General features: G+C 38.8%; 1 protein-coding gene across 4 annotated transcripts in view; it reads left to right on the top strand.

Annotated features, from left to right (window-relative positions):
* Positions 1-26,379, top strand: part of LOC150085792 (clathrin interactor 1-like) — a 379,846-nt gene that overhangs the window by 269,978 nt on the left and 83,489 nt on the right. For 3 of the 4 annotated variants that reach the window (XM_090374251.1, XM_090374253.1, XM_090374254.1), the window contains exons 8-9: positions 5,812-5,878; positions 25,431-25,839. In XM_090374251.1, coding sequence (XP_090230377.1) covers positions 5,812-5,878; positions 25,431-25,839 — 476 coding nt within the window. The remainder of the gene's footprint in view (positions 1-5,811; positions 5,879-25,430; positions 25,840-26,379) is intronic. The other variant, XM_090374252.1, reaches the window with a different exon arrangement.

Genomic DNA, 26,379 nt, shown 5'->3' with positions numbered 1-26,379 from the left:
GAAAGGTCAGGGAATGACCACCGCATATCCCGGAGCAATATGGCCTTAGTTGCTAATGCTCCTAAAAGCCAAATAACAAACAAACAAACAAACAAGTACTACACTCAGGGTGGTTGAAAATGAAAAACACCTGGAGGTAATTGTGTGCAGTGTGATATGAAGTTGTCTGAGCAGTGCAGACAGGCTTCCAGGCCAGCTCATGCTGTGTTGTCAATGATATACAGGAAATTTGCTAGCAGATAAGGAAGTAATTATCCCATTGTATAGGGCTACATTCTGATTCTGCATAGAATCCAGAGGCCTTATTTTAGGAAGGATATAGAGCTGCTGGCTGAAACGGGTACAGAGAAGGGCAACAAGATTGGTGAGGGGAACAGTAGAGTACTCTTACTAAGAAAGGCTTTGGTTTTGCAAATTGCAGCATCTGGAGTCTAGACCTGTGAGGTGATCTGATTGAAGTGTTAAGGCCTTTATTGACTTGAGAAAAACTCAATGCTGATGGGATTCTTATTCATGCTCAGTCTATGCACACAAGGGGGCATAAATTCAAATTGAGGAAGGATGGTTACCAAACAGATATGCAGAAATTTGCCTTTAGTCAACAGGTGGTTGATTGCTGGAACTAGCTTCCATCCATTGTTGTGGAAGTGCTTAGTTTGAATAAATTCAAGGAAAGAGGAGACAAACTATTGCAAGGGTGGATAGGTGAAATGGGATTTTTTTTTTTTTTTTTTTCGCTGATGCTGTATAAGCTTGCTTTCTTGCATCATTTGCCACTACAGTAAACCCCCGCTATTCGCGGGGGTTACGTTCCTGAGAAATGTCGCGAATACCGAAAACGCGAACGAATAGTGAGTTATGGCTCCCATAGTAATAAAGGGGTTCCGTTTCAAAGTATGAAATATATAAGAAAAACTAGTCTAAAATTTTGTCTATGTATGTATTATATGTACCTTCATAATATGACTATGTACATAGACAGTGCATAGTGAAATGCAAGCATATGGCATCAAAATGAAAATAAGAAACAATTTAATATTAAATGTAATATTTATTAGAAATTTCAAACAAATCTTTAAAACCAGCACCTTTGCTAGCTAAAAAACTTATCCCGCCAGTGCTATCACCAGTTTCCCTAAAGTGTTGATGAAGGAGTTTTGCCTTTTCATGAATGATGAATGAACTTAACGGAATTTTATTTTGAGTTCGGTCTTCTATCCACAGATTTAAAGCTTTTTCCATTTTTTCTAATTTAACATCACGAGTTACAGAGCAAATTTTTGAAGCAATTAGCGCATTTTCACGGACACTACGGCGGATTTTTTCTTCCGATTTTTTGATTGATCGTGCCGTTGACTCATTGATTTTATAATATTTTGCCACTGAGGAGACACTCACCATTAGAAATTTTGTCTAATAACTCAATTTTATTCGCTAATATCATCACCTTCTTTGATATTTTCACATTTCACATTCCCTTGTTATTCGTAGCCATATTTTTGTACGGGTTAGAAAGAACTTGTCCAAATAAAGTCACTTTCTTCCGTTAACACACTCGAAAAAGTCTGTTTTACACTGCAAAATGGTAGATTTATCACTTTTGTAAGCATATCAATTTATAAATTGATAAATTTATTCAATTTATATGCATATAAATTAAAAGCAAACGACGAAACCTTCCATGACAAGTGCATAACACATACTGAACAAGGATTAGTGAGAAACATCCATGCTCGCGATTTTGTCACCCCTCTCCCCTACCCACTGAGCGATGTTTTGACCGGGAAAGATAATTTTAGCTACGCCAATTTTTTTTTTATGGCGGAAAATATTCACGGCGCTTTAAAATTCACATTTTTTAGGTTTCATTTTATATTAAATCAGCGATCGCGAAACCGCGAATACAGATACCGCGAATAGCGGGGGTTTACTGTCTTAATACTAAGAATCATGACATTTTGTAAGCAAGGAGATGGCATTTTCATTCCATGAGATTGCAGCTGCAGGGGTACGATTTGAGAAGATGGATCTCAATACCACACACTTTTTAAAAGTGCAGAAAGGTGTAGATGATATATTGGCCTGATTTCAAGAGATATATGAAGAAAAGAAAGGAAAAGGGTCACTGCCCGGCCGTCTTTCAACAATTTTGTACAGAAGATTGAACACCAGTAAATTAAATTATTTTTCTGTTTCTTTTCATATATATATGTGTACTGCACTTCAAATATTTTTTATATTATTTTTAACTTATTTTTAGAGGCATATGATGCAAGAAAGCAAGCTTATGCAGCATCGGCCAAAAAAAAAAAAAAAAACTTCCCATTTCACCCATCCATTTGCTCCAAACGTTTGTCCACTTTTTCCTTGAATTTATTTAAGATATCCACAACAATAGATTGAAATTTGTTCCAGCAGTCAACTACCCGCTGGCTAAAGGCAAATTTCCACACATCTATTCTACAGCTGTCTTTCCTCAATTTGAGTTTATGCCCTGTTAGGTTCGTAATCTAAGCAAGAGAATGAATCCCATTAGCATTGAACCTGCTCAAACCATTCAAGGCCTTATACACCTCCATCAGATCAACTCGCTGGTGCCTAGTCTCCAGATGCTGCAATTTACAAAACTTTTCCCTTTCTTTTAAGAAGCACTCCCCTTCGTTCCGCTCACCAATCTTATTGCCTTTCTCTATACTCTTTCTAGCAACTCTACATTCTTCCTAAAATGAGGCCTCCAGACTTGTGAACAATATTCAACGTGTAGCCTGAGCATTGCCTTATGCCAAGGGATAATCACCCCCTTATCCATTGACAAAACCCCATGACCTGCTCTGGCAGCCTGTCTGCACTGCTCAGAAAAATTCAAAGCTGACTGCACAATTACCCCCAGATCTTTTTTCACTCTCCATTACTCTAGTCTCTAACACCAGAGAAATATACCACAGTTGGTATATTTCTCTGGTGTTACTGCTACCCATATGCAGTATTTTGCATTTGTTAATGTTAAACTTCAGTTGCCACCACTTCTCATCTCGTCTGCCCAACTTTTCTAGATCCTGTTGCATACTCTCATTACTGTTATTTGTAACCCTGCCAACTTTTGTGTCATCTGCAAACTTTGACATTAAGCCTAATATATCTTCATGAATATTATTGAAAAATATGCAAAACAACAATGGGTCCAACACTGAACCCTGGGGGACTTCACTGATAACATTAGTCCACGTAGAGCAGTATCCATTGATTGCCATTCTTTATCCATTGTAGCAACTTGCCCTTAATGTCATACTGCTCCAATTTGTCTAGTCGTCTTTCGTATGCAACTATATCAAAAGCTTTTCTGAAATCTGAATATATTGATATCAGAATTGTTTTTTGCATCCACTTCCTTTGTGACCACATCATACTATCCAATCAGATTGGTCAGACAAGACTTCTCCTTAAAAAACCCTTTCTGTGGCTGAAGCATGACTGCAGTCTTGTCTAGATGATCCTGCATTATTTCTTTAACCAGCATTTCAATTATTTTTGCTAGAACAGAAGTTAAGGTAAGAGACCTGTAATTACTCATTTTCACCCTTTGATCCACCTTTGTGAATTGGAGATACATTTGATTATATCCAGTACACGGAGACCTCCCCTGAATCCAGAGATGCCCTCATAATTATGGCTAAGGGTTTGCTTACTTCCTTTGCAGACTCCTTTAATATAACTAGATAGATCCCATCCACTTGAGGAGCCTTTCTTGTAGTCTGCCTTCGCTTGCCCATTCTCCTTTGTGACTGGCTTGTATCTACCATAGGCTTCTGTGTCACCTAATAATTTATATGTATCTCGTGCATTTTTCTTTTCTGCCATGAGTCTCATTAGTTCATCTGCCATCCATTTAGGTCTTTTTTTTTTTTTTTTTTATGTGAACCCCAAACACAAGAGGTATTAGAACCTATAGTACTTAGTACCGTGCTTGGGTTAAACCTTGAACAGTGTATCTTAGTTGGAACAAAAAGCCTAGTAGTTTCCAAGAATAATTCCTTGAATGCTTCCCATTTAGAATTTAGAATTGCTGTGGGTAACATCATTACTTGGTCCACTGAATAGAATTTAAAAACTGCCTGAGACCACTGTAGTTAACCTTTATGAAAGCAAAACCCTTCCCTTTACCCCTGATGGTAGTAATATCTTTAAGTAAATCCCACATCAGCACAATGTGAGCACTGCCACCTAGTGGTTCCTTTATATGCAGATTCTTAATGCATGAATAATCACTGCTGATAATCAGATCGAGACTATCACTCCATCTAGTTGCCTGTTTAACATACTTCTGTAGAAAACAATCATCCAGTAAACCCACAAAGGTATTGCTAGTGTGCGAGTGACCAATCCACAAGTTCCAGTCATTATCTGGAAAGTTAAAATCCCCCATTATAAGACATTTTGATTTACTGACCCACTGTGTTTCTCTGTATAGTTGTTCATTGTACTCATCAGTCATTAGGCCTATAACACACTCCTACCCTCATTTTCCCTTTCCCAGTGCTTATGTCACACCACACTGACTCAACATTGCATTGTCCACCAACATCAGTTGGATGTACTTCCTTAGATTTTGTGTTTCTTAACTAACAGCATAACCCCTCCTCCCTTCCTGTCCTGTCTCTCCTTTCTGTACACATTGTACTCCTCAAATTCCATTTCTGCACTGCTTATATCTGTGTGGCATCACATCTCTGATATCCCATTAATATCCCCCTTTGATGTCTTGACCAGCACTTCAAATTCATAAAATGTTTTACCTAGCATTCTATACTAGGAGCATACTATACTCCTATAACAGGTGCATGTGTATATATGCAATACATGCACCTGTTCTTACTCTTTGTTACCCTAATGCAGCCCATGTATTTACTTGTTTAATGATGACTACCAGCAGTTCTTGAAATCCCAGCAACTTGCTTTCCAGGATGCTGCTCATTCCAATAGAAGCAGTGCAAAAATCGCTTCCACTTCTGCCTGCGGCTACTGTTAATCTATTAGTATATGTATTCATCCAAAGCTAGCAGTGTTTTAACACTATTTAGCATATATTTTGTTTTTATTTTATGTAGGTCAAATTCTGACTTGCATAAAAATCAACTTGCATATAAAGTTTCACAGAACATAACCCTTACATAAGTAGGGAATTGCTTGTAACTCTTTTTATGCTTTTTATTATAGAATCCAATCTCAATATATTATAGAATCCAATGCAATCCCAATTACTTACTGATGATACTTCAGTAAGTAATTCAAAAGTGTCACTAATTTAATCTGTCAGTACCCACATTTATAAATCATATATATGTATAGGTCAGAAGTTTTGTCCAACTTTATCAATGTATTTAGTTCAAAAGTTATCGTGGAAAACAGTTTTTTTTTTTTCTTTTTAAAGTAACTTCTCTAAAATTACTCATTTTCAGCACAAAAAGATCTCGTGGAACTGCTAAAAAAATTTCCTAACAAGTTTAAAGGGTTGCTGAAAACATTTTTAGAGCATATGAAAAAGATAGAACTATTGCCATATCCTCTCATGTCTTTTTTTAGCCCAGTAGGATTTAAACGGCATAGGAAAATAAATTCATATGGCTCAGAGTAGAGCAAACCACATTTTTGATGGTTGTCATGGTTTTTTCTCCTCTGCATTTTCTCAATGTCAAATGCAAGCTGACATGTGGTATGTGAACTTCAAAAATTATGAAATAGGTTAAACTGTTATGCCTAGTTAACTTGTTAAAACTGAAACTCCCTTATTACAAATGTACTTTTGCTTTTTAGGTACAGAAAATGGTGATTTTGCTGATTTTTCACAATTTTCAAGCATTCCTCCTACATCACAGTCCAGGTAAGATTCATCCAAATATAATTTGCTAAACCAATTAGCATGAACCTTTGTAAAATTACAAAATTAGTTTGATATTTTTAAGACCTTTCAATAAATGTAATGTTGATATATTTTATGCATTAGTGTACATTTTGAGAATATTACTTAATAGAGGAAAATTTTCTGTTGTATGATAGATGATAAAAAATTAATATATATATATATATATATATAGGCAAATAGATTAGATGAGTGTATAGGGCCCCAGGTGCCAAGCGATTTTGTCATCAAGTGTCTTTGCCAGTGAATTTGCACTCTCTTGAATAAATAAAATCGTCTTCTTTATTTACAGCATTACATTAACAATCAATTAAATAAGCTTCAGTAAACAAATCACTTTACTTGAACAGGAGGAAAAGTAACCTTCTTTCTTTTTTCCTTTTATTTGCATATTACTACTAACCCACTACCGCTTGGTCACAAAGGTGGCATTGCTCCTACCTCCATGTGGTGGGGCCGGTAACCTGGAGGGGAAAAGGTCTCCCTTCCAGGGCAAAATGGAGCAAGAAGTTCATAAAACCCAGAAAAACACTGGGTGCACAGAAGAAACCCTGACAAGGAAAGAACAAGAGGAGTCTGGTTCTGTCACGGCAAAACGTCAAAAGACCAAAAGACTGACGTAGGCAGAATCTGAACTCTACCTTTCTTGATTATTCATTCAACTCAAGAACAACGAGTTGGAAAACTCTCCCAATTCCTAGTGCAGAAATGCCTAGAAAGTGTAATAGGTACTCCCAAGACAGTTCGTCATTTAAGATCAGGAGACCTACTGGTTGAAGTTGTCACTGCCAGACAGTCTGAACAACTACAAAAATTAAAATCCTTTGGTGGAATTTCGGTTACCGTTTCACCACACGTTTCCTTGAATACGTCAAGAGGTGTCATCACTGAGTATGACCTCATCAATTTGTCAGATGAAGAACTCAAACAAGAATTGCGAGAAGGAGTCATCAGTGTAGGGCAAATTCTCACAAAGAAGGTTGATGTATTAGTTTCTACCCGGAATATAATCCTTACTTTTGACAATCCTAAACCATCAATATTGATCAAAGCCGGTTACCTTAACTGCTGAGTTAAACCCTACATCCCAAATCCATTACGCTGCTATAAGTGCCAGAAGTTTGGGCACTCACAGACGGCGTGCAGAGGAACAGCTGCCTGTGCCACATGTGGATCCACTACACATATTGCTAGTGACTGTACAACCACAACACCAAGCTTCATTAACTGTAAAAAAGCCCATCCGGCGTGTTCGAAGGAGTGTCCCCCTTTGGAAACACAAAAAAAAGATACAGCAGTACAAAACTGAACATAATGTAACCTACCAAGAGGCTAAAATATCCTTACCAGTTCCAAATGCTAACAAGCCAACTTATGCCCAAATAACCAAAAATCACATGTCAATTGCTACCCAAATGGAAGTAACCATACCACCAACATAGTCACTAGCTGAATGGGCAAGGTCAATATTGCCCCCGATACTGACACCCCAAACAAAGCAAAGCAATAAATACGCCGATCACAGTACAACTAGATGTCACTGAACAGTAGAATACTACAGTATCTATCACTCCCGATTCAAACCAAACAGACTACATGGATTCAGAAGATAATTCAAATCAAGATGAACAGGTTTTAGAATTGTTTACTGAAGAGGAGATCAATACATGGAAACCCTATTTCCCAAAGAAGGGAAAAGGTAAACTTGGGCAATGTAAACCTTCTGTACCTCGAAAACAAATCGAGGGCCCTACTAAACCCAAATAATGCTTACTTTCTTACAGTGGAACTGTATAGGCTATCGTAGTAATTTGACTGAGATCCGAGATCTCCTTTCACAATATGATCCTATTGGCTTCTGTCTACAAGAAACAAATTTAACACCAAATATAATTGTTTCCCTTCGGAAATACGTAATACATCGGCAAGATTGTTTTGCACACAATCTGAACAATCTTGCACATGGAAGCATAGTGCTGATCATCAACTTCCAGATACCCTCAAAACCAATCCCACTAAAAACAAATCTTGAAGCAATTGCCGCACGAATCAATGTTAATGTTGATTTAACCATAGTCTCATTATACTTGCCACCTAACCAAAACATAATATATGCTGAATTAGAAGAATTAGTGATCCAGCTTCCCAAACCCTACTGTATCCTAGGAGACCTGGACAAGCGCGGACATACTATCAAAAAATTACTCGATCAACACAATCTGATAACTCTCAATAATGGAGCGCACACTTATACGCATCTTCCTACAGGATCTACCTCAGCATATTGATGTCTCTTTATGCTCAGCAACCATATACCCTCTGTTCGGATGGACTATTCACAGCAACCCACTGGGCAGTGATCATTACCCTGTGATATGGCACATTGATAAAAGCGTTCCTCATCTTTCTTACTGAATTCCCAAATGGAACTTCCCCAAAGCTGAATGGGATGTGAAAGCAGCTAGCTACACTAGAAGAAAAACAGGCCCAACAAACACCTATAAACTTGGCAGTAGAACATATATCTAACAAAATACTGCAAGCAGTGGACAAATCAATCCCAAAACGTTCCACTAAAATATCGGTCCACTAAAGTGCGGTGGAATGATGAATGCAATGCTACTAAAAAAGAGAAGAACAGAGCATGGAACATTTTCAGAAAGTTCCCAACAACAGAAAACCTCATCTGCTTTAAAAAGGCAAGGGCAAAAACAAAACGAGTTAGGCAGACCAGCAGAAGGGAAGCATGGAGGAATTTCCCTTCTACAATTACAAAAACAAACAATTTGGGCCAAAATACAGCATATGTACACAAAACATCCAAGTGTCAACTATCCCATGCTTAATGTAAATGGCTCTGATATTACAAAACCAACCAGAGATTTCAAAGGCTCTAGGTAGATCATTCATGGAAATCTCAGCTGTGACATCATATTCGCCACAATTCCAGGCACACAAAGCATAAGCTGAAAAACACTCAATTAATTTTGAATCAACATCCAGTGTTGCGTACAATCTCCCCTTCACAATGTCAGAATTACATCATGCTCTAGCCGCCACTAAACTCAGTGCAGCAGGGCCAGATGGAATACATTACGTCATGATAGCAAAACACTGAACTGGCACTCAAGACACTATTACTGCTCTACAACAGAATATTCAAAGAAAACACTTTCCCTGACAAATGGCAGCATGCTTATGTTTTGGCATTTCCAAAACATAAGCATGCTGCCATTTCCAGGTCATAAGCATGATCTTTTCCAGGTCATGCTTATGACCTGGAAAAGATCCTACAAATCCGCAGCATTAATGACCTGTTGCACTCACCAGCTCTATATGCAAGGTCATGGAAAAAATTATCAATGCCCGGCTATTGTGGCTTTTGTGAAGGTAGATCCACTCTTGACCTTTTGATTAAGACAGAAATAAACATCCGTGATGCCTTCGTATGCAAAGAACATCTTGCGATGATACTATTTGACATTGAAAATCGTTTGACACTGCTTGGAGATATGGTATAATGCAAAATCTATATGATCTGGGATTACGCGGATACACCACAGTTCATCAGAAACTTCCTACACCACTGCTTATTTCAAGTTCGATTTCACAACCACTTATCTTCAAAGTTCATACAGGAAGAATGGGTACCACAAGGATCAGTGCTAAGTGCTACCCTTTTTAATATAAAAATGAATTCAATAACACTAGCACTGCCACAAACAATATCCACTAGTCTGTACACTGATGACTTCAGTATCGCCTGCCATTCACCTAATATACGAATGGTAGAGAGACAGCTGCAATGTGCCATCAACAAAATAGCAAAATGGGCCCAAAACAACGGTTTTCACCTCTCAACCCAAAAAGACAAATTGAGGAAAGACAGATGTAGGAAAGATGTGCGGAAGTTTGCCTTTAGCCAGCGGGTATTTGGTTGGTGGAACAGACTTCCATCCTTTGTTGTGGAAGTTGATAGCCTAAATAAATTTAAGGTTGAGCTGGACAGGTATTTGGAACGAACGGAGGGGTGAAATGGGAGCAGGTATTTTTTTGGCTGATGCTTCATAAGCTTGCTTTCTTGCATCATATGTCTCTACTAATGCTAATGCTAACATGACTGTCAGTATACACTTCTGCAGGAAGTATAACCTACATCCACACCCAGAACTGCGACTAGAAAATCAAATCATACCAGTGGTGCCTAATGTTTGCTTTCTTGGTGTGATATTTGACCAAAAACTCACCTTCCTGGAACATATAAAAACACTCAGGATTACATGTCTTAAAAAGCTAAACATCTTAAGAGTTCTATCAGGCACAACATGGGGAGCTGACCATTACACACTACTACAGTTGTATCATGCATTAATACGGTCATGTCTAGACCACGGTTCTGTAGTTTATAGCTCTGCTAGACCAAGCGCTTTACGTTGGCTTGATCCTGTGCACTACAGTGCTCTTCGTCTTGCACTGGGGGCATACTGTACATCACCAGTCCAAAGCCTATGTGCTGAAGCACATGAAACCTCCCTGCAGCTATGCAGATAAATGCTTTTATTACATTTCATTGACAGCATGGAGAAAACACACCTTATCCCAACAGAACATACTGCAAATATATGCCGCACTGAGAACACAACACTACCAGTACACACCAATTTACACAGATGGATCTCAAACTGACAATCATGTTGGTGCAACAGCAGTATTTCCCAACACAACTATATCGAAGAAACTCCCTACTGAACGTAGCAGCTATACTGCAGAACTTTGTGCTATCCACATAGCCTTAAACTACGCACTCTCAAAAACCATATTGCACAGTGTTATATATACATACTCCATTAGTGCTATCCATACTATACAACAGAACCCAAAGAATGATAATCCACTACTTCGACAGATCTGGAATTCTCTGACTAAGTTAAACCAGAAGAAACAGCAAGTTCTGTTATGTTGGATCCCTGGTCACGCTGGAATTTCTGGAAATGAACAGGCCAACCTAGCTGCCAAAACTGCTACCGATACTATAGCCCAAGCCTGTACTACACCTACATCTGACTACAAGTACATTATAAAGAAACAATGTCTTGAACAATGGCAACACATCTGGCAGAGTCAGGCCAATAACAAATTACTTGGCATTAAAAAATATCTCAAACCATGGAAGTCCAGTATTCATGAGAACCGACGTGAAGAAGTTGTATTAGCCCAATTACGGATAGGCCCCACACACACTTGACACATCTCTATCAACTTACGGCTGCTGACCCACCACGTTGCACAAACTGCAACACCCAACTTACAGTCCAGCATATACTCATTAATTGCCCGATTTATAACAGTAAGCGACAAACTCTCTTTGCCTCATTTTCAGCAACGAATACTCTGAGTATTGCCCATCTTTTAGCAGATATGCCAAATGTGGACAAAATCTTCACTTTCATTAAAGAGATAAAACTGTATAACACACTGTAAACTTTTAACTGCAATTGAAATTGGGGGAAAAAAAAAAAAAAAAGAGCACTAAACTTAGGCACATTATGGCCATGTTGTTCTTGCGCTGTAAAGCCTGCACACAAACAAACCATGCAGCCCAAATCACACCTACTTTGCAACAAATATTAGACTACAGATGTGATATTAATGCAGTTTTCACTTTCTTAAAAAGGATAAAATGCTATGACAGAATATAATGCTTAAATCTCACATAATTCACATATCTCACTTTTAAATATGCCTGTTATCTCCTACCATTGTTTGGCGCATAATGGCCTTTAGCTGCCGTTATGCCTTAGAACCTCCAACAACAAAAATAAGTGTACAGGAAGTGGTGCTGACCTGTCAGGTGTAGCTACAATGAAAAAAATTAAAAGTGCATGAAAAATAAAAGCAGATTACATAAAATTTAAATAAAATTAAATGAAAATAAATAAATGGTACTTAATGCTGTAGGTCCTAAGATTTTAACTACATCATCAAGGGCTGGCAGCCAAAACCAAAGGAAAGAAAGAGACAGAAAAAGCAAGCGGACATATACATCATAGCAGACCCGACAGAGATCCGAAAGAAAAGGAATAAAAAACAAAACCAATATAATACTAAAATAAGCCTATGTATATATTAAGTTCAATAGCATTGTTAATACAAAGCCATTTCTGAATAAACAGAATATTTATAAGATGGCATCGTTTTAAGTTATATCTCATATTGTGAATACCTTCACAACGAGTTGCCATGATATTGCACTACTTCGAATAAGTAACGCTTCACCTAAGGAGAAGACTATGTTACTTATTCTCCGATATACATAGTCTAAATTTTCTTACAGCTTGAGGCTTTAGCCCTAAATGCATCTTAGTCTAAATACTAAAATAAATAAAAAGTAAAATGCAAAATTGTATTAAAATTAAAACCAATTGATTCCAGTTAAATAAAAATTGAATGAATAGCAAACAGCCCTACCTGAATTTTAACAAAGAAAGTGTAATTTCAAGACGAAAGAACATAGTCAGGATATGACAACTTACTGTCAAGCCAAGGGAAGTGAACACGACAAGGACTGTAGTGGAAACCAAAAAAGTTAGCCAATAGTTCCTGGCAAATTTATGCAGCAATATTATTTTAACGGCTAAAGTTATTGGTTTGGGGTTTTTTTTTTTTTTTTTAGGAGCATTAGCAACTAAGGCCATATTGCTCTGGGAATGTGCGGTGACCTGACCTTTCCGCATCCTCCGTATTTGGTGGCTCGTGGGCTCGAACCCCGGTCTAATCAAGAAGCATGTGCTACGCACTGCTGCTCCTGCACACCTGAACAGCTAAAGTAACCCCAAGTATGGAGAGGGAAAGAAGGTCTAAATTGGTCAGAGTAAACTGTACTTGTGTGATGGGGAAGTTGGCAATTAAACAAATGAGGCAAATGGACCAGCAAAGGGGAGAAATCAAGACTAACAAAGTAGCGTTGAAAAGACTCTAAACTTCGTTGCCCCCATATTTGGGGTTGCTTTAGGTTTTATAAATTATCTGGACACTATCGGCTAACTTCTTTGGTTTCCATTACAGCTCTTGTCGTGTTCACTTCCCTTGGCTCGACAGTAAGTTATCATATCCTGACTATATTCTTTCGTCTTGAAATTATGCTTTCTTTGTTAAAATACAGGTAGGGCTGTTTGCTATTCATTCAATTTTTCTTTCACTGGAATCAATTGGTTTTAATTTTAGCGTAATTTTTACATTTTACTTTTTATTTATTCTAGTATTATATTGGTTTTGTTTTTTATTACTTTTCTTTTTGGTCTCTGTCGGGTCAGCTATGATGTATATGTCTGCTCATGTTTTCTGTCTGCTGCATATACAGAGGCCTTGCTTATTGCTGTGTTTCCTTTGGTTTTGGCTGCCGACCCTTGATGACATAGTTAAAATCTTAGGACCTACAGCATAGGACCTACCATTTATATTTTTTCAGTTAATTCTATTTAAATTTGATGTAATCTGCTTTTATTTTTAGGCACTTTTTAATTTCTTCCATTGTAGCTACACCTGACAGGTCACCATCCCTTCCTATGCACTTACCTAATCTATTTGCCTATATTTCATTATGGTTGTTGGGCACTTCTGCCATTACTAGCAGTGTCCCAGGGCCCCGAGTGCCAAGCGTTTCTAGTGATCAGGCGATATCTCTGCGATTATAAAGCGATTTCTAAAGTGATAGTGATACACATTTATAGAGTTTAAAGAAAATTCTCTATTGTATATATATATATATATATAGTTGCTGAAAAGTATCAGCACAAAGGATCCTAAGAAAAGAAAGACACCTTTCTTTTATTTATTTTCTAGTTCTACTAACTACTAATCAACTTCCGCTTGGTCACTAGGTGGCATCGCTCCTGCCTCCCCGTGGCGGGGCTGGAAACCTGGGAGGAAAAGCTCTCACTCCCAGGGCTAAAAGGAGCAAACATGAATGATCCAAATATCACAACCACAGATCCCAAAGATCCGACTCCTTTGAGTCGGAAAAATGAGGATAATGAGACAAATGTTACCAAAAGACAAAAAAGGACATAACATCGCTTCATGCACCTACCTTTCTAGTCCTTCATTCAACATCAGAACAGCCATTGGGAAAACTCACCATTTGTAATCCAAAAATGTCTAGAAAGTGTAGCTGGAACACCAAAAAATGTCAATTAGCATTAGCATTAGTAGAGGCATTTGATGCAAGAAAGCAAGCTTATGCAGCATCAGCCAAAAAAAAAAACACTTCCACTTCACCCCCCTCTGTTCATTCAAAATACCTGTCCAGCTGAGCCTTAAACTTATTTAGGCTATCAACTTCCACGACAAGGGATGGAAGTCTGTTCCACCAACCTACCACTCGCTGGCTAAAGGCAAATTTCCACAAGTCTTTCCAAATCTGTCTTTCCTCAATTTGAATTTATGCCCTCTCAGGTGATTATTCTGAGCGAGAGGAAGAATCCCATCAGCATTGAGCATGCTCAAACCATTCAATGCTTTATACACCTCTATCAGATCACCTCGCTGGTGCCTAGTCTCCAGACACTGTAATTTGCAAAGCTTAAGCCTTTCTTCGTAAGAGCACCCCTTTGTTCCATTCACTAATCTTGTTGCCCTTCTCTGTACTCGTTCCAGCAGCTCTACATCCTTCTTGAAATGAGGCCTCCAGACCTGTATACAGTACTCTAGGTGTGGCCTGACCATTGCCTTATACTAGGGAATAATCACCTCCTTATCCCTGCTAGAAAAATTCCTATATATCATTGACAATACAGCATGAGCTACTCTTGCAGCCCGTCTGCACTGCTCAGAGAACTTCATATCTGCCTGCACAACCACCCCCAGGTCCCTTTCATTCTCTATCACTGTCAGTGTAGTACCACAGAGTTGATACGTTGCTCTGGGGTTGCTGTTTCCCATGTGTAGTACTTTACATTTGTCAATGTTAAACTTCATTTGCCACCTCTCAGCCCATCTGCTCAACCTTTCCAGATCCTGTTGCAGCAGCATAGTGTCAGTAGTGTCCTTGACAACCCTGCCTACCTTTGTATCGTCTGCAAACTTCGACATTAAGCTTGATATACCATCATCAATATCATTTATGAATACAGAAAACAACAATGGACCCAACACCGAGCCCTGAGGGACTCCACTAATAACACTAGTCCACAACGAGCAGTGCCCATTGATTACCACTCTCTGTCTTCTCCCCCTCAGCCACCCCTTTATCCACAGCAGCAATTTGCCTCCAATGTCACACTGCTCCAATTGTGCAACAGTATCAAAAGCCTTTCTAAGATCCAAGTATATAATATCAAAGTTATTCCCTGCATCATAGTATCCAATCAAATTGGTCAGGCAAGACTTCCCCTTAACAAAACCATGCTGTGTCCGAGCTATAACTGAAGTCTTGTCTAAATGATCCTGCAGTGCTTCTTTAACTAGTGCCTCCATTAATTTTCCTGGAACAGAAGTTAAACTCACAGGTCTATAATTGCTTGTGTCAGCCTTCGATCCTCCTTTGTGAATTGGGGTCACATTTGCACATCTCCAGTCTGTGGGTAACTCCCCTGAGTCCAAGGAAGCTCTCATAATTATGGCTAAGGGTTTGCTTACTTCCTCTGCTGCCTCCTTTAATATAACTGGATAGATCCCATCCACCCCGGGTGCCTTTCTTGTGTTTATCTTCAACAATTTCTCCTCCACTTTACTCTCAGTTATTACAAGATTCTCTAGCTTACTGCTAGAGTTGAATACACCTCTGGCTTTCCCCTCGCTAAATAACTCCTCATGTGTGAATGTCGATGCAAAATATTCATTTAGTTTGTTAGCTACCTGAGCAGGATCATCAACAGTTGACCCATCGATATCAAGTGGACCAATCTGATTCATCCCCTTCCTTCTAGAGTTTACATAAGTAAAGAACTCATTGCTGTTTTTCTTTGCATCCCTTGCCAAAGATTTCTCGTAATCTGCCTTCGCCTGCCTAACCTCCTTTGTAACTTGGTTACAGATCAACTTGTATCTATCATAGGTTTCTGTGTCATGTGTTAATTTGTATGTATCCCATGCATGTTTCTTCTCTGCCATATGCCTCATCAGTTCATCTGACATCCATTTAGGCCTAAACCTTGAAAAATATTTCTTAGTTGGTATGTAAAGCCTAGTAGCTTCCAAGATAAGTTCTTTGAATGCTTCCCATTTTGCATTTGCTGTTGGTAACATCATCAGTTGGTCCCACTGTATAGAATTTAAATACTGTCTCAGTCCATCGTAATCGCCTTTACGAAAGCAATAACCCTTCCCTTTACCCCTAATGGTAGTTACCTCTTTGAGTAAATCCCACTTCAGCACACTGTGATCACTGCCACCTAGTGGTTCATTTATCTGAAGATTCTTAATGCATGAAGGATCACTGCTGATAATCAAATCAAGAGTATTCCTCCCTCTAGTTTCCTCCCGAACATGCTGATGTAGAAAACAATCATCCAATCAATCCACAAAAGCCTTGCTAGTGTGTGAGTGACCAGCCCCCAAATTCCAGTCAATATCTGGGAAATTAAAATCTCCCATTATAAGACTCTCTGATTTACTGGCCCACTCTATTTCCCTGTACAGTTTCTTATTATACTCATCAGAGTCATTAGGCCTATAGCACACTCCTACTCTCAATTTTGATCTCCCAATGCTTATGTCACACCAAACTGACTCGACACTGCACTGTCCAGCGATGTCCACTGTCTTCACTTCCTTGGATTTTATGTATTTCTTAACTAATAGCATAACCCCTCCTCCCTTCCTATCCAGTCTATCCTTTCTGTAGACGTTGTACTCCCCAAATTCCAGTTCTGCATTCCTTATATCTGTGTGACACCAAGTCTCTGATATCCCAACAATATCTGCCTTTGATGTTTTGAGCAATACCTCAAATTCATCAAATTTATTTACTAAACTCCTAGCATTGGTGTACACGCAAGTATACATGCACCTATTTCTATTCTTAGCTACCCTAACACAACCCATGTGTTTACTTGTACCGCAATGACTCCCAGCAGTCTCTGAAATATCCTGAATCTTGTTTTTCAGGCTTCTGCTCATTCCAATAGAAGCAGTGCAAGAATCTCTTTCACCTCTGCCAGTGGCTACTGTTAATCTATTCGTCTTTGTATCCCCCCAAGCTAGCAGTTTTCCGACCCACCTAACACTGCCTCGATAGCATCAGCAAATATTCTTGCACCCTTTCTATTTAAGTATATCCCATCCCTGTAGAAGCAATCTCTCCTATTAACAAGTACAGTCCAGGCTGAAAAAAATTCGACCCCTTGAGCCTTGCACAATCTTTCCAGGGCCGGATTGATCGACAAGGCTCTCATCATATACTCCCTCCTATCGTGTCTGTTCAGAATTGCAGACACTTTCAAATTCAACCCTATTTCACGGCTTTTTTTCAACAGTGACCTGTACTTGTTAAGCAATTCTGCCGGTCTCCTACTCTTGATATCGTTAGTGCCAACGTGTACAACTATATCACCTTTTGTGCCCTTAAAAGATGATATCTGCGCTAGAACGTCATCAACCTTTGCCCCTGGCAGACATACCCTGGTCCTGTTCCACCTATCCTTTTTACAAAGCATGTTCCCCGTTTCCCTGACAATAGAGTCACCAACAACTACTAGTTCCTTTGGGACCAGCGCAGTCTGCCTTGGGGGTTGCCGCTGTGTTTCACGATGACCAAGTGCAAGCTCTGGCGTTGATGTGGGCAGCTGAGAGCTTGATGGGCCCCTCAGTTTAGTTCCTTCGAGGGCATCCACCCTGTCCTTCAAGCTCTCATATAGGCCCATAAGAACGCTGAGTTGTTGCCTGATTTCGATACACTCCTTGCATCGCGCACACACAAAGACATCTCCCATGGCAATATCATGTCCCATACCTGAATGCTCCACAAGGATATTATGATGTGGTTACAAAGTAACTGGATGCAAAAAATAATTTTTATATCATATATTTGGATTTCAGGAAAGCTTTTGACACTGTTGTGCATGGAAGACTATTGTACAAATTGGAGCAGAATGGTATTAAGGGTAAGTTGCTACAATGCATAAAAGGATGGTTAAGTGGGAGAAGACAGAGGGTGGTAATCAATGGGTGCTGCTCTTCTTGGACTAATGTTATTAGTGGAGTCCCACAGGGTTCGGTGTTAGGTCCACTGTTGTTTTGTATATTTATCAATGATATTGATGAAGGTATATCAGACTTAATGTCGAAGTTTGCAGATGATACAAAGGTTGGCAGAGTTGTTAATGACAGTAATGGCAGTGTGCTACTGCAACAGGATCTAGATAATTTGGGCAGATGGGCTAAGAAGTGGCAACTGAAGTTTAACCTTGACAAATGCAAAGTACTGCATATGGGTAGAAGTAACCCCAGAGAAACGTGCCAACTGTGTGGTACTACACCTAAGGTGGTAGAAAATGAAAAAGACCTGGGAGTAATTGTGCAGTCAGATATGAAGTTTTCTGAGCAATGCAGACAGGCTGCCAGGGCAGGTCATGGGGTTTTGTCAATGATATATAGGAATTTTGCTTGCAGGGAAAAGGAGGTGATTATCCCTCTGTATAAGGCAATGGTCATGCCACGCCTTGAGTACTGCGTACAGGTCTGGAGGCCTCATTTTAGGAAGGGTGTAGATTTACTTGAGCGTGTACAGAGAAGGGCAACAAGATTGGTGAGGGGAATGAAGGGATCCTCTTACCAAGAGAGGCATAAGTTCTGCAAATTGCAGTGGCTGGAGACTAGGCACCTGCGTGGTGATCTGATTGAAGTGTATAAGGCCTTGAATGGGTTGAGCACTCTGAATTCTAATGGGATCCTTCCACTTGTTCAGATTACGAACCTAAGGGGGCATAAATTCAAATTAAGAAAAGACAGATGTAGAATAGATGTGCAGAAATTTGCCTTTAGCCAGCGGGTGGTTAATTGCTGGAACAAACTTCCATCTGTTGTTGTGGAAGTTGATAGGTTGAATAAATTTAAGGAGGAACTGGACAGGCATTTGGAGGGAATGGTGTGATTTTTTTTTTTTGGCTGATGCTGCATAAGCTCATACACTTGCTTTCTTGCATCACATGCCACTACTACTTGCAAGCACACGCATTGGCCATTCCCATCTGACCCACCTCCATTTGTTGACAGGTGATGAACCTCCTCACTGTCGTCATTGTTCCACCCTACTTACAGTGAAACACATTCTCCTCGAGTGTCCCTACAATCATGCTGCTCGACAAATTTTAAATCGGTTTTAACCCAAAACAATTCATTAGAGATGAACCATATTCTCGGTGATGACGCAAATTTATCCGATTTATTTAATTTTTTAAAACAAATTCATTATTATGAACTTATCTGACATATTACTGGGAAAAAAAAATATATCATTTGCAGAATTACTGTGACAGGTGCAATTTGGCCTTAGTTGCCCTTGTGCCAATAAACTTCCATTTAAACCAACCAACCAACCAAATACAGACCTTGATTGTCTTATTATGCAGCTGCCTTTTCCCCCTTTACTTTCCGGAGATTTTAATGGATCTAACACCCTGTGTTTATGGCGGCTCCGTAGCCAGGTGGGAAGGAGCAGCAGTGCGTAGCACACGCTTCTTGATTAGACTGGAGTTCGAGCCCGTCACCACCAAATACGGAGGATGCGGAAAGGTCAGGGAATGACCACCGCATATCCCGGAGCAATATGGCCTCAGTTGCTAATGCTCCTAAAAATCAAAAACAACAACACCCTGTGGTGTAGTGCCAACATTAATGGAAGGAGACAAGCATATGCTCACTGATAATAATTTCTCTATTCTAATGGGAACTAAGACTTTCTTCCACATGTCTGTATTTTCTGCCATTGATCTTTCTACATGTTCCCCTTCTCTCTTCACTTGGGTGGAAGAGAAAAACTCTTATGGAAGTGATCACTTCCCTGTGATAACCTGCTTACCTATTGGAAAACAGTATCCTTCTTTTAAGTTATCCTCATGGAAAATTTCTGGCTGACTGGAGTAATTTCCAACATAACATATGGCAGGGTTTGACATTGCTTAAATCAGTCAGGAGCTTCTCCAGGATTTAGTGACATACATCACAAAAAATACATTGTCCATGCAATTGCAATTCTGAAAAGCATCTACCCAGTTTCCTTCATTTCCAGAATAGTGGTATGGAATAAGAAGTGCATTCCACAGCAGCAAAAAAAAAAGGCTCAAAACGAAGCTTGGAGAATATTCCAAAGATATCCTATGATGACTAATTTCTTAGCCTTTAAACATGCACACACCAAAGTATTATATTCACTGTCATAACAAAAAAAGAAATGGAGATCCACTTTACATTGTCTATTACACAGTGAACCATGGTAAGGCAGTCTGGGACAAAATCGAGAAAATAAAAAAAATATATATACACTGCATTCTTCATCAGTCCCATAATATAATGGATGTGTTATTTCAAATTCAACTGTAATAGCCAAATGATCTTGGGGAGAGAGTTTTTACTATCTCCACCACGTCTTACTCCTCAGAGTTCCTGGTCCTTAAAGAGAAAAATGAAAAGCAGGCACTTAATTTTAATTCTAATGAGTTTCTTCCTCATAATGGGCTATTCACCACAGAAAAGTTAAAAATAACTCTTAACTCTTGCTAAGGCAAATGCTGCTGGATCAGATGACATCCATCATGAAATGGTTAAGCACCATTCACCAAAATCTCTGAAACCTCCTGCTCCTTCTGTGTAACAGAATCTTTATTGAGGAGGAAATTTTCAGATTCGTGGTATAAGGCATTCGTTATTGTCTTTCCTAACAGGAAAGAATCCCAGAGGTTTCAACTAACTGTTGTGCTATCACTCTGGCTAGCTGTTGTTCAAATTTCTGGAGGCAGATGATCAACGATTGTCATGTATGTTATAATGACACAGTATAATATTGTTTCTTTATACTGTGGTTGATAACTTTTTGAATGACCCTTATTGGATTCTATCTCCATGGAGAATAAAATTGCAGAATAATTTTGGTTATTTCTTCTATGTAGTAGCAAAAATTTCACCCACCCTATTTTCCTTTTTCACTCCGTGAACCATCAGGAGGTATGATAGTAAAGCTCAGTTTTCAAGAAACATTGGCTATGTGAATAATACTATACCTGGTTATGGTTGATTAATCTCTACTATTTCAGTTTATAACATGTCTCAGAAGGGTCCACTTCCTGTACAGCACTGCAGGTAAGTAACATAACTTGAAGTATAAATGTTCATTTGTTGTTGAGGTATCAATGATCAAATTATTTATTCAATTTTATATTTCCTTAAGTTAATGTAATTAATTTAAACTGCAAAGTTAGATTATGCCCTTAAAATCATAAAAGTACAGTAGTTAAATTTTAACAGAAATTAAAAAATCTGTGTTAATAATAATAAAATTCTTTATTCACAAAATTTTACAAGGATACAATTCCTCTTATAAGCATCCAAAGGAATCTAACAATCTAATTGGACACATTATATTTACTTACATAAAAACTGATAAAACATAGAACAACCATATAATACGTAGAACATCCCTATGATACGATAATCCATGGAATACATAGAGATCACAGCGAATACATCGCTTTCTCCAACATAAAATTAACCTAAACAGCTTTCGGTTATAGATAATTTCATTTGAACTGGTTCTTCTGAGATACTGATGATATAGGGCCGCTGTACTTTGGAGTACAATCTAGGTATAACCCAATTGAACAGATTTAGCCAGTCTGGACATCTTTCCCTTGGAGTCAGTATTAGTTTTAATGACAGTTATTTATTGACAGGAATGCTGATGGCACTTATATATGGATTTTCTCTTTTTTTCCTTGTAGGCTGAATCACTGAACCACAGATCAAAATCAATATCGGCGGAGCTCAGTATGCTGATAATGCTGTGGGGAAAGTGGCACTTGAAGGTCAAGAGCTTCTGCAGGTTTGAGCAGAGCACTGGGTGGGGGGGGGGGGCTTCTGAGAGCTCTACCCGGGATTTTCCAGCCAACAAATTCCTAGATTTGATGAAGTCATGAGCTGCAGAGCAGAGATTGAGTGCCATTGTGAGCTTCCATGCATATGCCAATTGCTGGGCTGGGGTGTAGCTTAGATTTTTACAGAGCTGTGATTTTGATGTCATATAGGAAAGGTGAGCTAATTGTTTGCCCACTTCAGGACCCTGGATTCTAGTCCCCAAAGTGTCTTCAGGCTGGACAAAGCAGCTGCGAACCAGACTTCAATATGATAACTGATGATTGAGCTGAAGTAGTAGAAGAGAAGTATCTTGATGTTTCTTTATTATGCAATCTAAAGAGGTCGAATTTCATGTCCCAGAAAGCCCATAGCACTTTTGAGCGCAGTTGCTGGATTTGATCCTCATAAGTCAGATTTTCGTCTATTATCAAAAACAACAACACCCTGTGGTGTAGTGCCAACATTAATGGAAGGAGACAAGCATATGCTCACTGATAATAATTTCTCTATTCTAATGGGAACTAAGACTTTCTTCCACATGTCTGTATTTTCTGCCATTGATCTTTCTACATGTTCCCCTTCTCTCTTCACTTGGGTGGAAGAGAAAAACTCTTATGGAAGTGATCACTTCCCTGTGATAACCTGCTTACCTATTGGAAAACAGTATCCTTCTATGTACTAAGAATTTAACTGAATGAGCAGCGACAAGAAGATGCCCCACAACTGAGGGCTCCAGAGAGACTGTTGGATTGAGGTCTGCTTGTGCTCTCTGTGAGAAGATGATATAATTTTAATTTTTCCAGGTTTTGTTTTAGCCCAAAAAAGCAGTGTATTCACAGGGGGGGGGTAGATATTTGTTGGGGATAACAGAATTCACTAAATCCTCTGGTGAAGTGTTAGCAGGGCTTGATAGATAGCATACGATATCGTCAGCGTGGGCCATAAATGCAGGTATCTCATTCATTAGCAGTAGAAATATTACCAAAAATATCACTGCCAACAAATATTCGCTCACTGTGTGCATTCCTAATTTAACATTTTTCCCCTCTCCTTTTATAGCTCTTCTTGATAACAGAATCGTGGCCAGTCAGAAATACTGACATCAACCATTGATATCCGTGGGAGCTGCCGTAATCAGTTCTATATCAACTGTTTCTGTCCAATTACCACTTGAATGCAGTGTTTTTACAGCTGAACTATATGCAATCGCAATCAAAATGGCTTTATATTTCCTTAACACTCTTTTAAGCACCCAGGTCATATTCTGTAGTATATACAGACTTTTTAAGTGCTATGCATATACCCTACAGAATAAATTACAAAATTTCCATCCACTTCTCACACAAATCAGATCACAGTTATATCACCTCAATAAAAATAAGCTAACTGTCATGTTTCGTTGGATACCCAGCCACGTTGGATTTCCAGGAAACGAGCATGCAGCGAAGCAGCAAAACACCCTGCTTGCTTCGATTCAATCCAAGTTCCTTTTTCTGACTACAAGCCAATCATACGGTGGATATGTACTAAGCTATGATCTGAAATGTGGCATAATCAAGCGGGTAACAAGCTTCTCGAAATAAAACAGAATCCACAGCTATCGAGATCCAGTTCCCAATTAAACAGGCAGGAAAAGGTCATGCTTGCAAGAGCATGAATTGGCCATACACATCTAACACACCTAATTTTACTGATTGGAGAAGATCCTTCACTTTGCCCGCATTGTAGTTCCATACTTACCGTGAAGTATGGAACTACAATCATTGAGTGTGTACATTACCATTCAGTTAGAATCGCATGTTTCAGATCTCTACTTAACTCACAAAAACCTCTACAGCTAACCCGTATACTTGGAGATGATGCCACTTTATCAGAACTGTTCACTTATCTAAATATGATCTGCAAGAGTAGCTCATGGTGTCTTGTCAATGATATACAGGAATTATTCTAGCAGGGATAAGGATGTGATTATCTGCTTGTATAAGGCAATGGTCAGGCCACACCTTTACTGTATACAGGTCTGGAGGCCTCATTTTAAGAAGAAAGTAAGAGCTGCTGGAATGAATGTATAGAAGGGCAACAAGATTAGTGAATGGAACAAAAGGTTGTTCTTACGAAGAAAGGTTTAAGTTTTGCAAATTGGGGACTAGGCACCTGCGAGGTGATCTGATTGAGGTGTATAATGCCTTGAATGGTTTGAGTATGCTCAATGCTGATGGGATTCTTCCTTTTGCTCAGAATAATTGCCTGAGAGGGCATAAATTCAAATTGAGGAAAGATAGTTGTAGGATAGATGTGCGGAAGTCTGCCTTTAGCCATCGGGTGGTTGATTGCTGGAACAAACTTACATCTGTCGTCATAGATTCAAGGCAGAACTAGACAAACATTTGGAGCGAGTGGATGGGTGAAATAAGAAGATATTTTTTCTTTTTCCTTTTTTTTTTTTTTTTTTTTTTTTCCCTGATGCTGTATTAGCTTGCTTTCTAGCATCATATGCCTTTACTAATGCTATATGATTAACATGTACAGTCACTTCTAGACCCATCTCCTTTCGTATATTGACCAACACTCAAAAGTAACAGGTGCAGTTTGGCCATAGCAGCACTTGTGCCAATAAATCCCACTCCAACATCAACCATTGAACATGCCTTTTAGTAGGAAATCCAATTGTCCACTCTTGATATCAGTAAACCTTTTTTAAATTTACTAATATACATAGTATTTTTGACCTTTCAAAATTTCAGTGTTCAAAAACTTGTCTTGGAAATCACTAATCACAATAAACATAAAAGATATTCAATATTCCCCAAGAATAAATTTAAAGAATAGATAAAATTCATGAAATGTGATGTATACCCAAAATATGTTTTGGGCATACGTCACACATGCTGAATTAAAATATAAAAATGAAAAATAATTTGATTTTTAACCTTGTATTGAGATTATTACAAGTTATAAACTTTATCGAAAAAATTAAGTCAGTGTTAATGCCCTTTATCATCCATATTATTATAAAGGGTGAGCCACATGTCAGTTTGCCGAGAAGAGATGGAATTTACTGAGAAGTAATTTACTGAAAACATTTTGGCCAATTCATTTAAATGTCGTAAATAATTTTGTGTAATATTAATAAAGTAACATTAGCATGAAATTGACTTCGAGTTTTAAATTGTACGAACTATTTCTTGGTTAACTAGCATATGACGACCTCCCATCTATTCCTGTTTGCATAGAATTTTTAAAATAATGAAATAATCTGTATATGGTAATAAATTAATATTGCAGGATTTATATAACATACTAATAGAATATTTTAGTTAACCTCTTGTAAAAAATAAAAGTTATTTGTGATTTCCGCCTTCCCCACCCCTGTAGAAGGTCGGTATGCAGAGGATTAATTTTCTTATTTAATTGTATTGTTTATTTAAACTTCCCCTATTTATTTCAGCAGTCAAGATGACTTTGCTGACTTCAGTTGCTTTGCTCCTGGACATCCACCACCCAATGTATCTTCTTTAAGCGGTGCATCAGTTGGGCTCTTACAGCATATTTCAGTACCAGGTGTTCAGTGTCTCCATCCTCAGACTTCTCTAATCCAGCCTGTTAGCATTACCCCAGCTACGCAGTCAGTAACTTCACCTGTTGTTACCTCTCAACCAGGATTATCATCTCCAGCAGGTACTCTATATCATCCTACACCACCTCCCATGAACAGTGCCATTCCCACCTCTGTGTTGATGCCCCAGACTTTAGTATACCCAACTATGGCAGATATACAGCCAGTGATTTATAGCCAGTCAGCTATAGGAACCATGATGTTTACTAATCCCGTAGGAACAGGAAGGTCATTAATACAGGTGAGATGAAATTTAATGGTACTGTATTGTTTTAAGTTGGTACTTTTTATATATGAATCTAAATACATGTGGAAAATTACATGGACTGTAGGCCCCGGGTGCCAAGCGTTATAGTGATCAAGCGATTCTCAGTGATTTCTAGAGCGTTTTTCTCGAAGCTGCAGTTTTTGTTCAGTTAAAAAAGTTTTCTTACGTTTTCATTAAATACTAGTAAACTTAGACTTACGATCTGTAACTAAGTTTCAGAAAGGCAAATCACCTTTCTTTTTTCCTTTTAAACTAATATACTAACTTTTATACCGCTTGGTCACTCTAGCGGCACTGCTCCTGCCTCCCCGTGGCGGGTCCGGTAACCTGGGAGAAGAAATCCACTCTCCCGGGGCTGAAAGGAGCAAAGATGGATAACAATACGTTCCCACCTTTAGAGCCTCCGAGCTCAAAACTAGCGACAAAACACACTGATGATGACTTCTCCCAACCCAAGAGGTTGAAAACAAATCCTCAAGAGGAGATACCAGCATTTCTCATACTGCACTCTAC

The sequence above is a fragment of the Mastigoproctus giganteus genome, chromosome 5 (genome assembly GCF_048544385.1).
Source record: "Mastigoproctus giganteus isolate SK-2022 chromosome 5, ASM4854438v1, whole genome shotgun sequence".
In the NCBI taxonomy this organism is placed as follows: domain Eukaryota; kingdom Metazoa; phylum Arthropoda; class Arachnida; order Uropygi; family Thelyphonidae; genus Mastigoproctus; species Mastigoproctus giganteus.
This window is presented reverse-complemented; position numbering and strand designations above follow the sequence as displayed.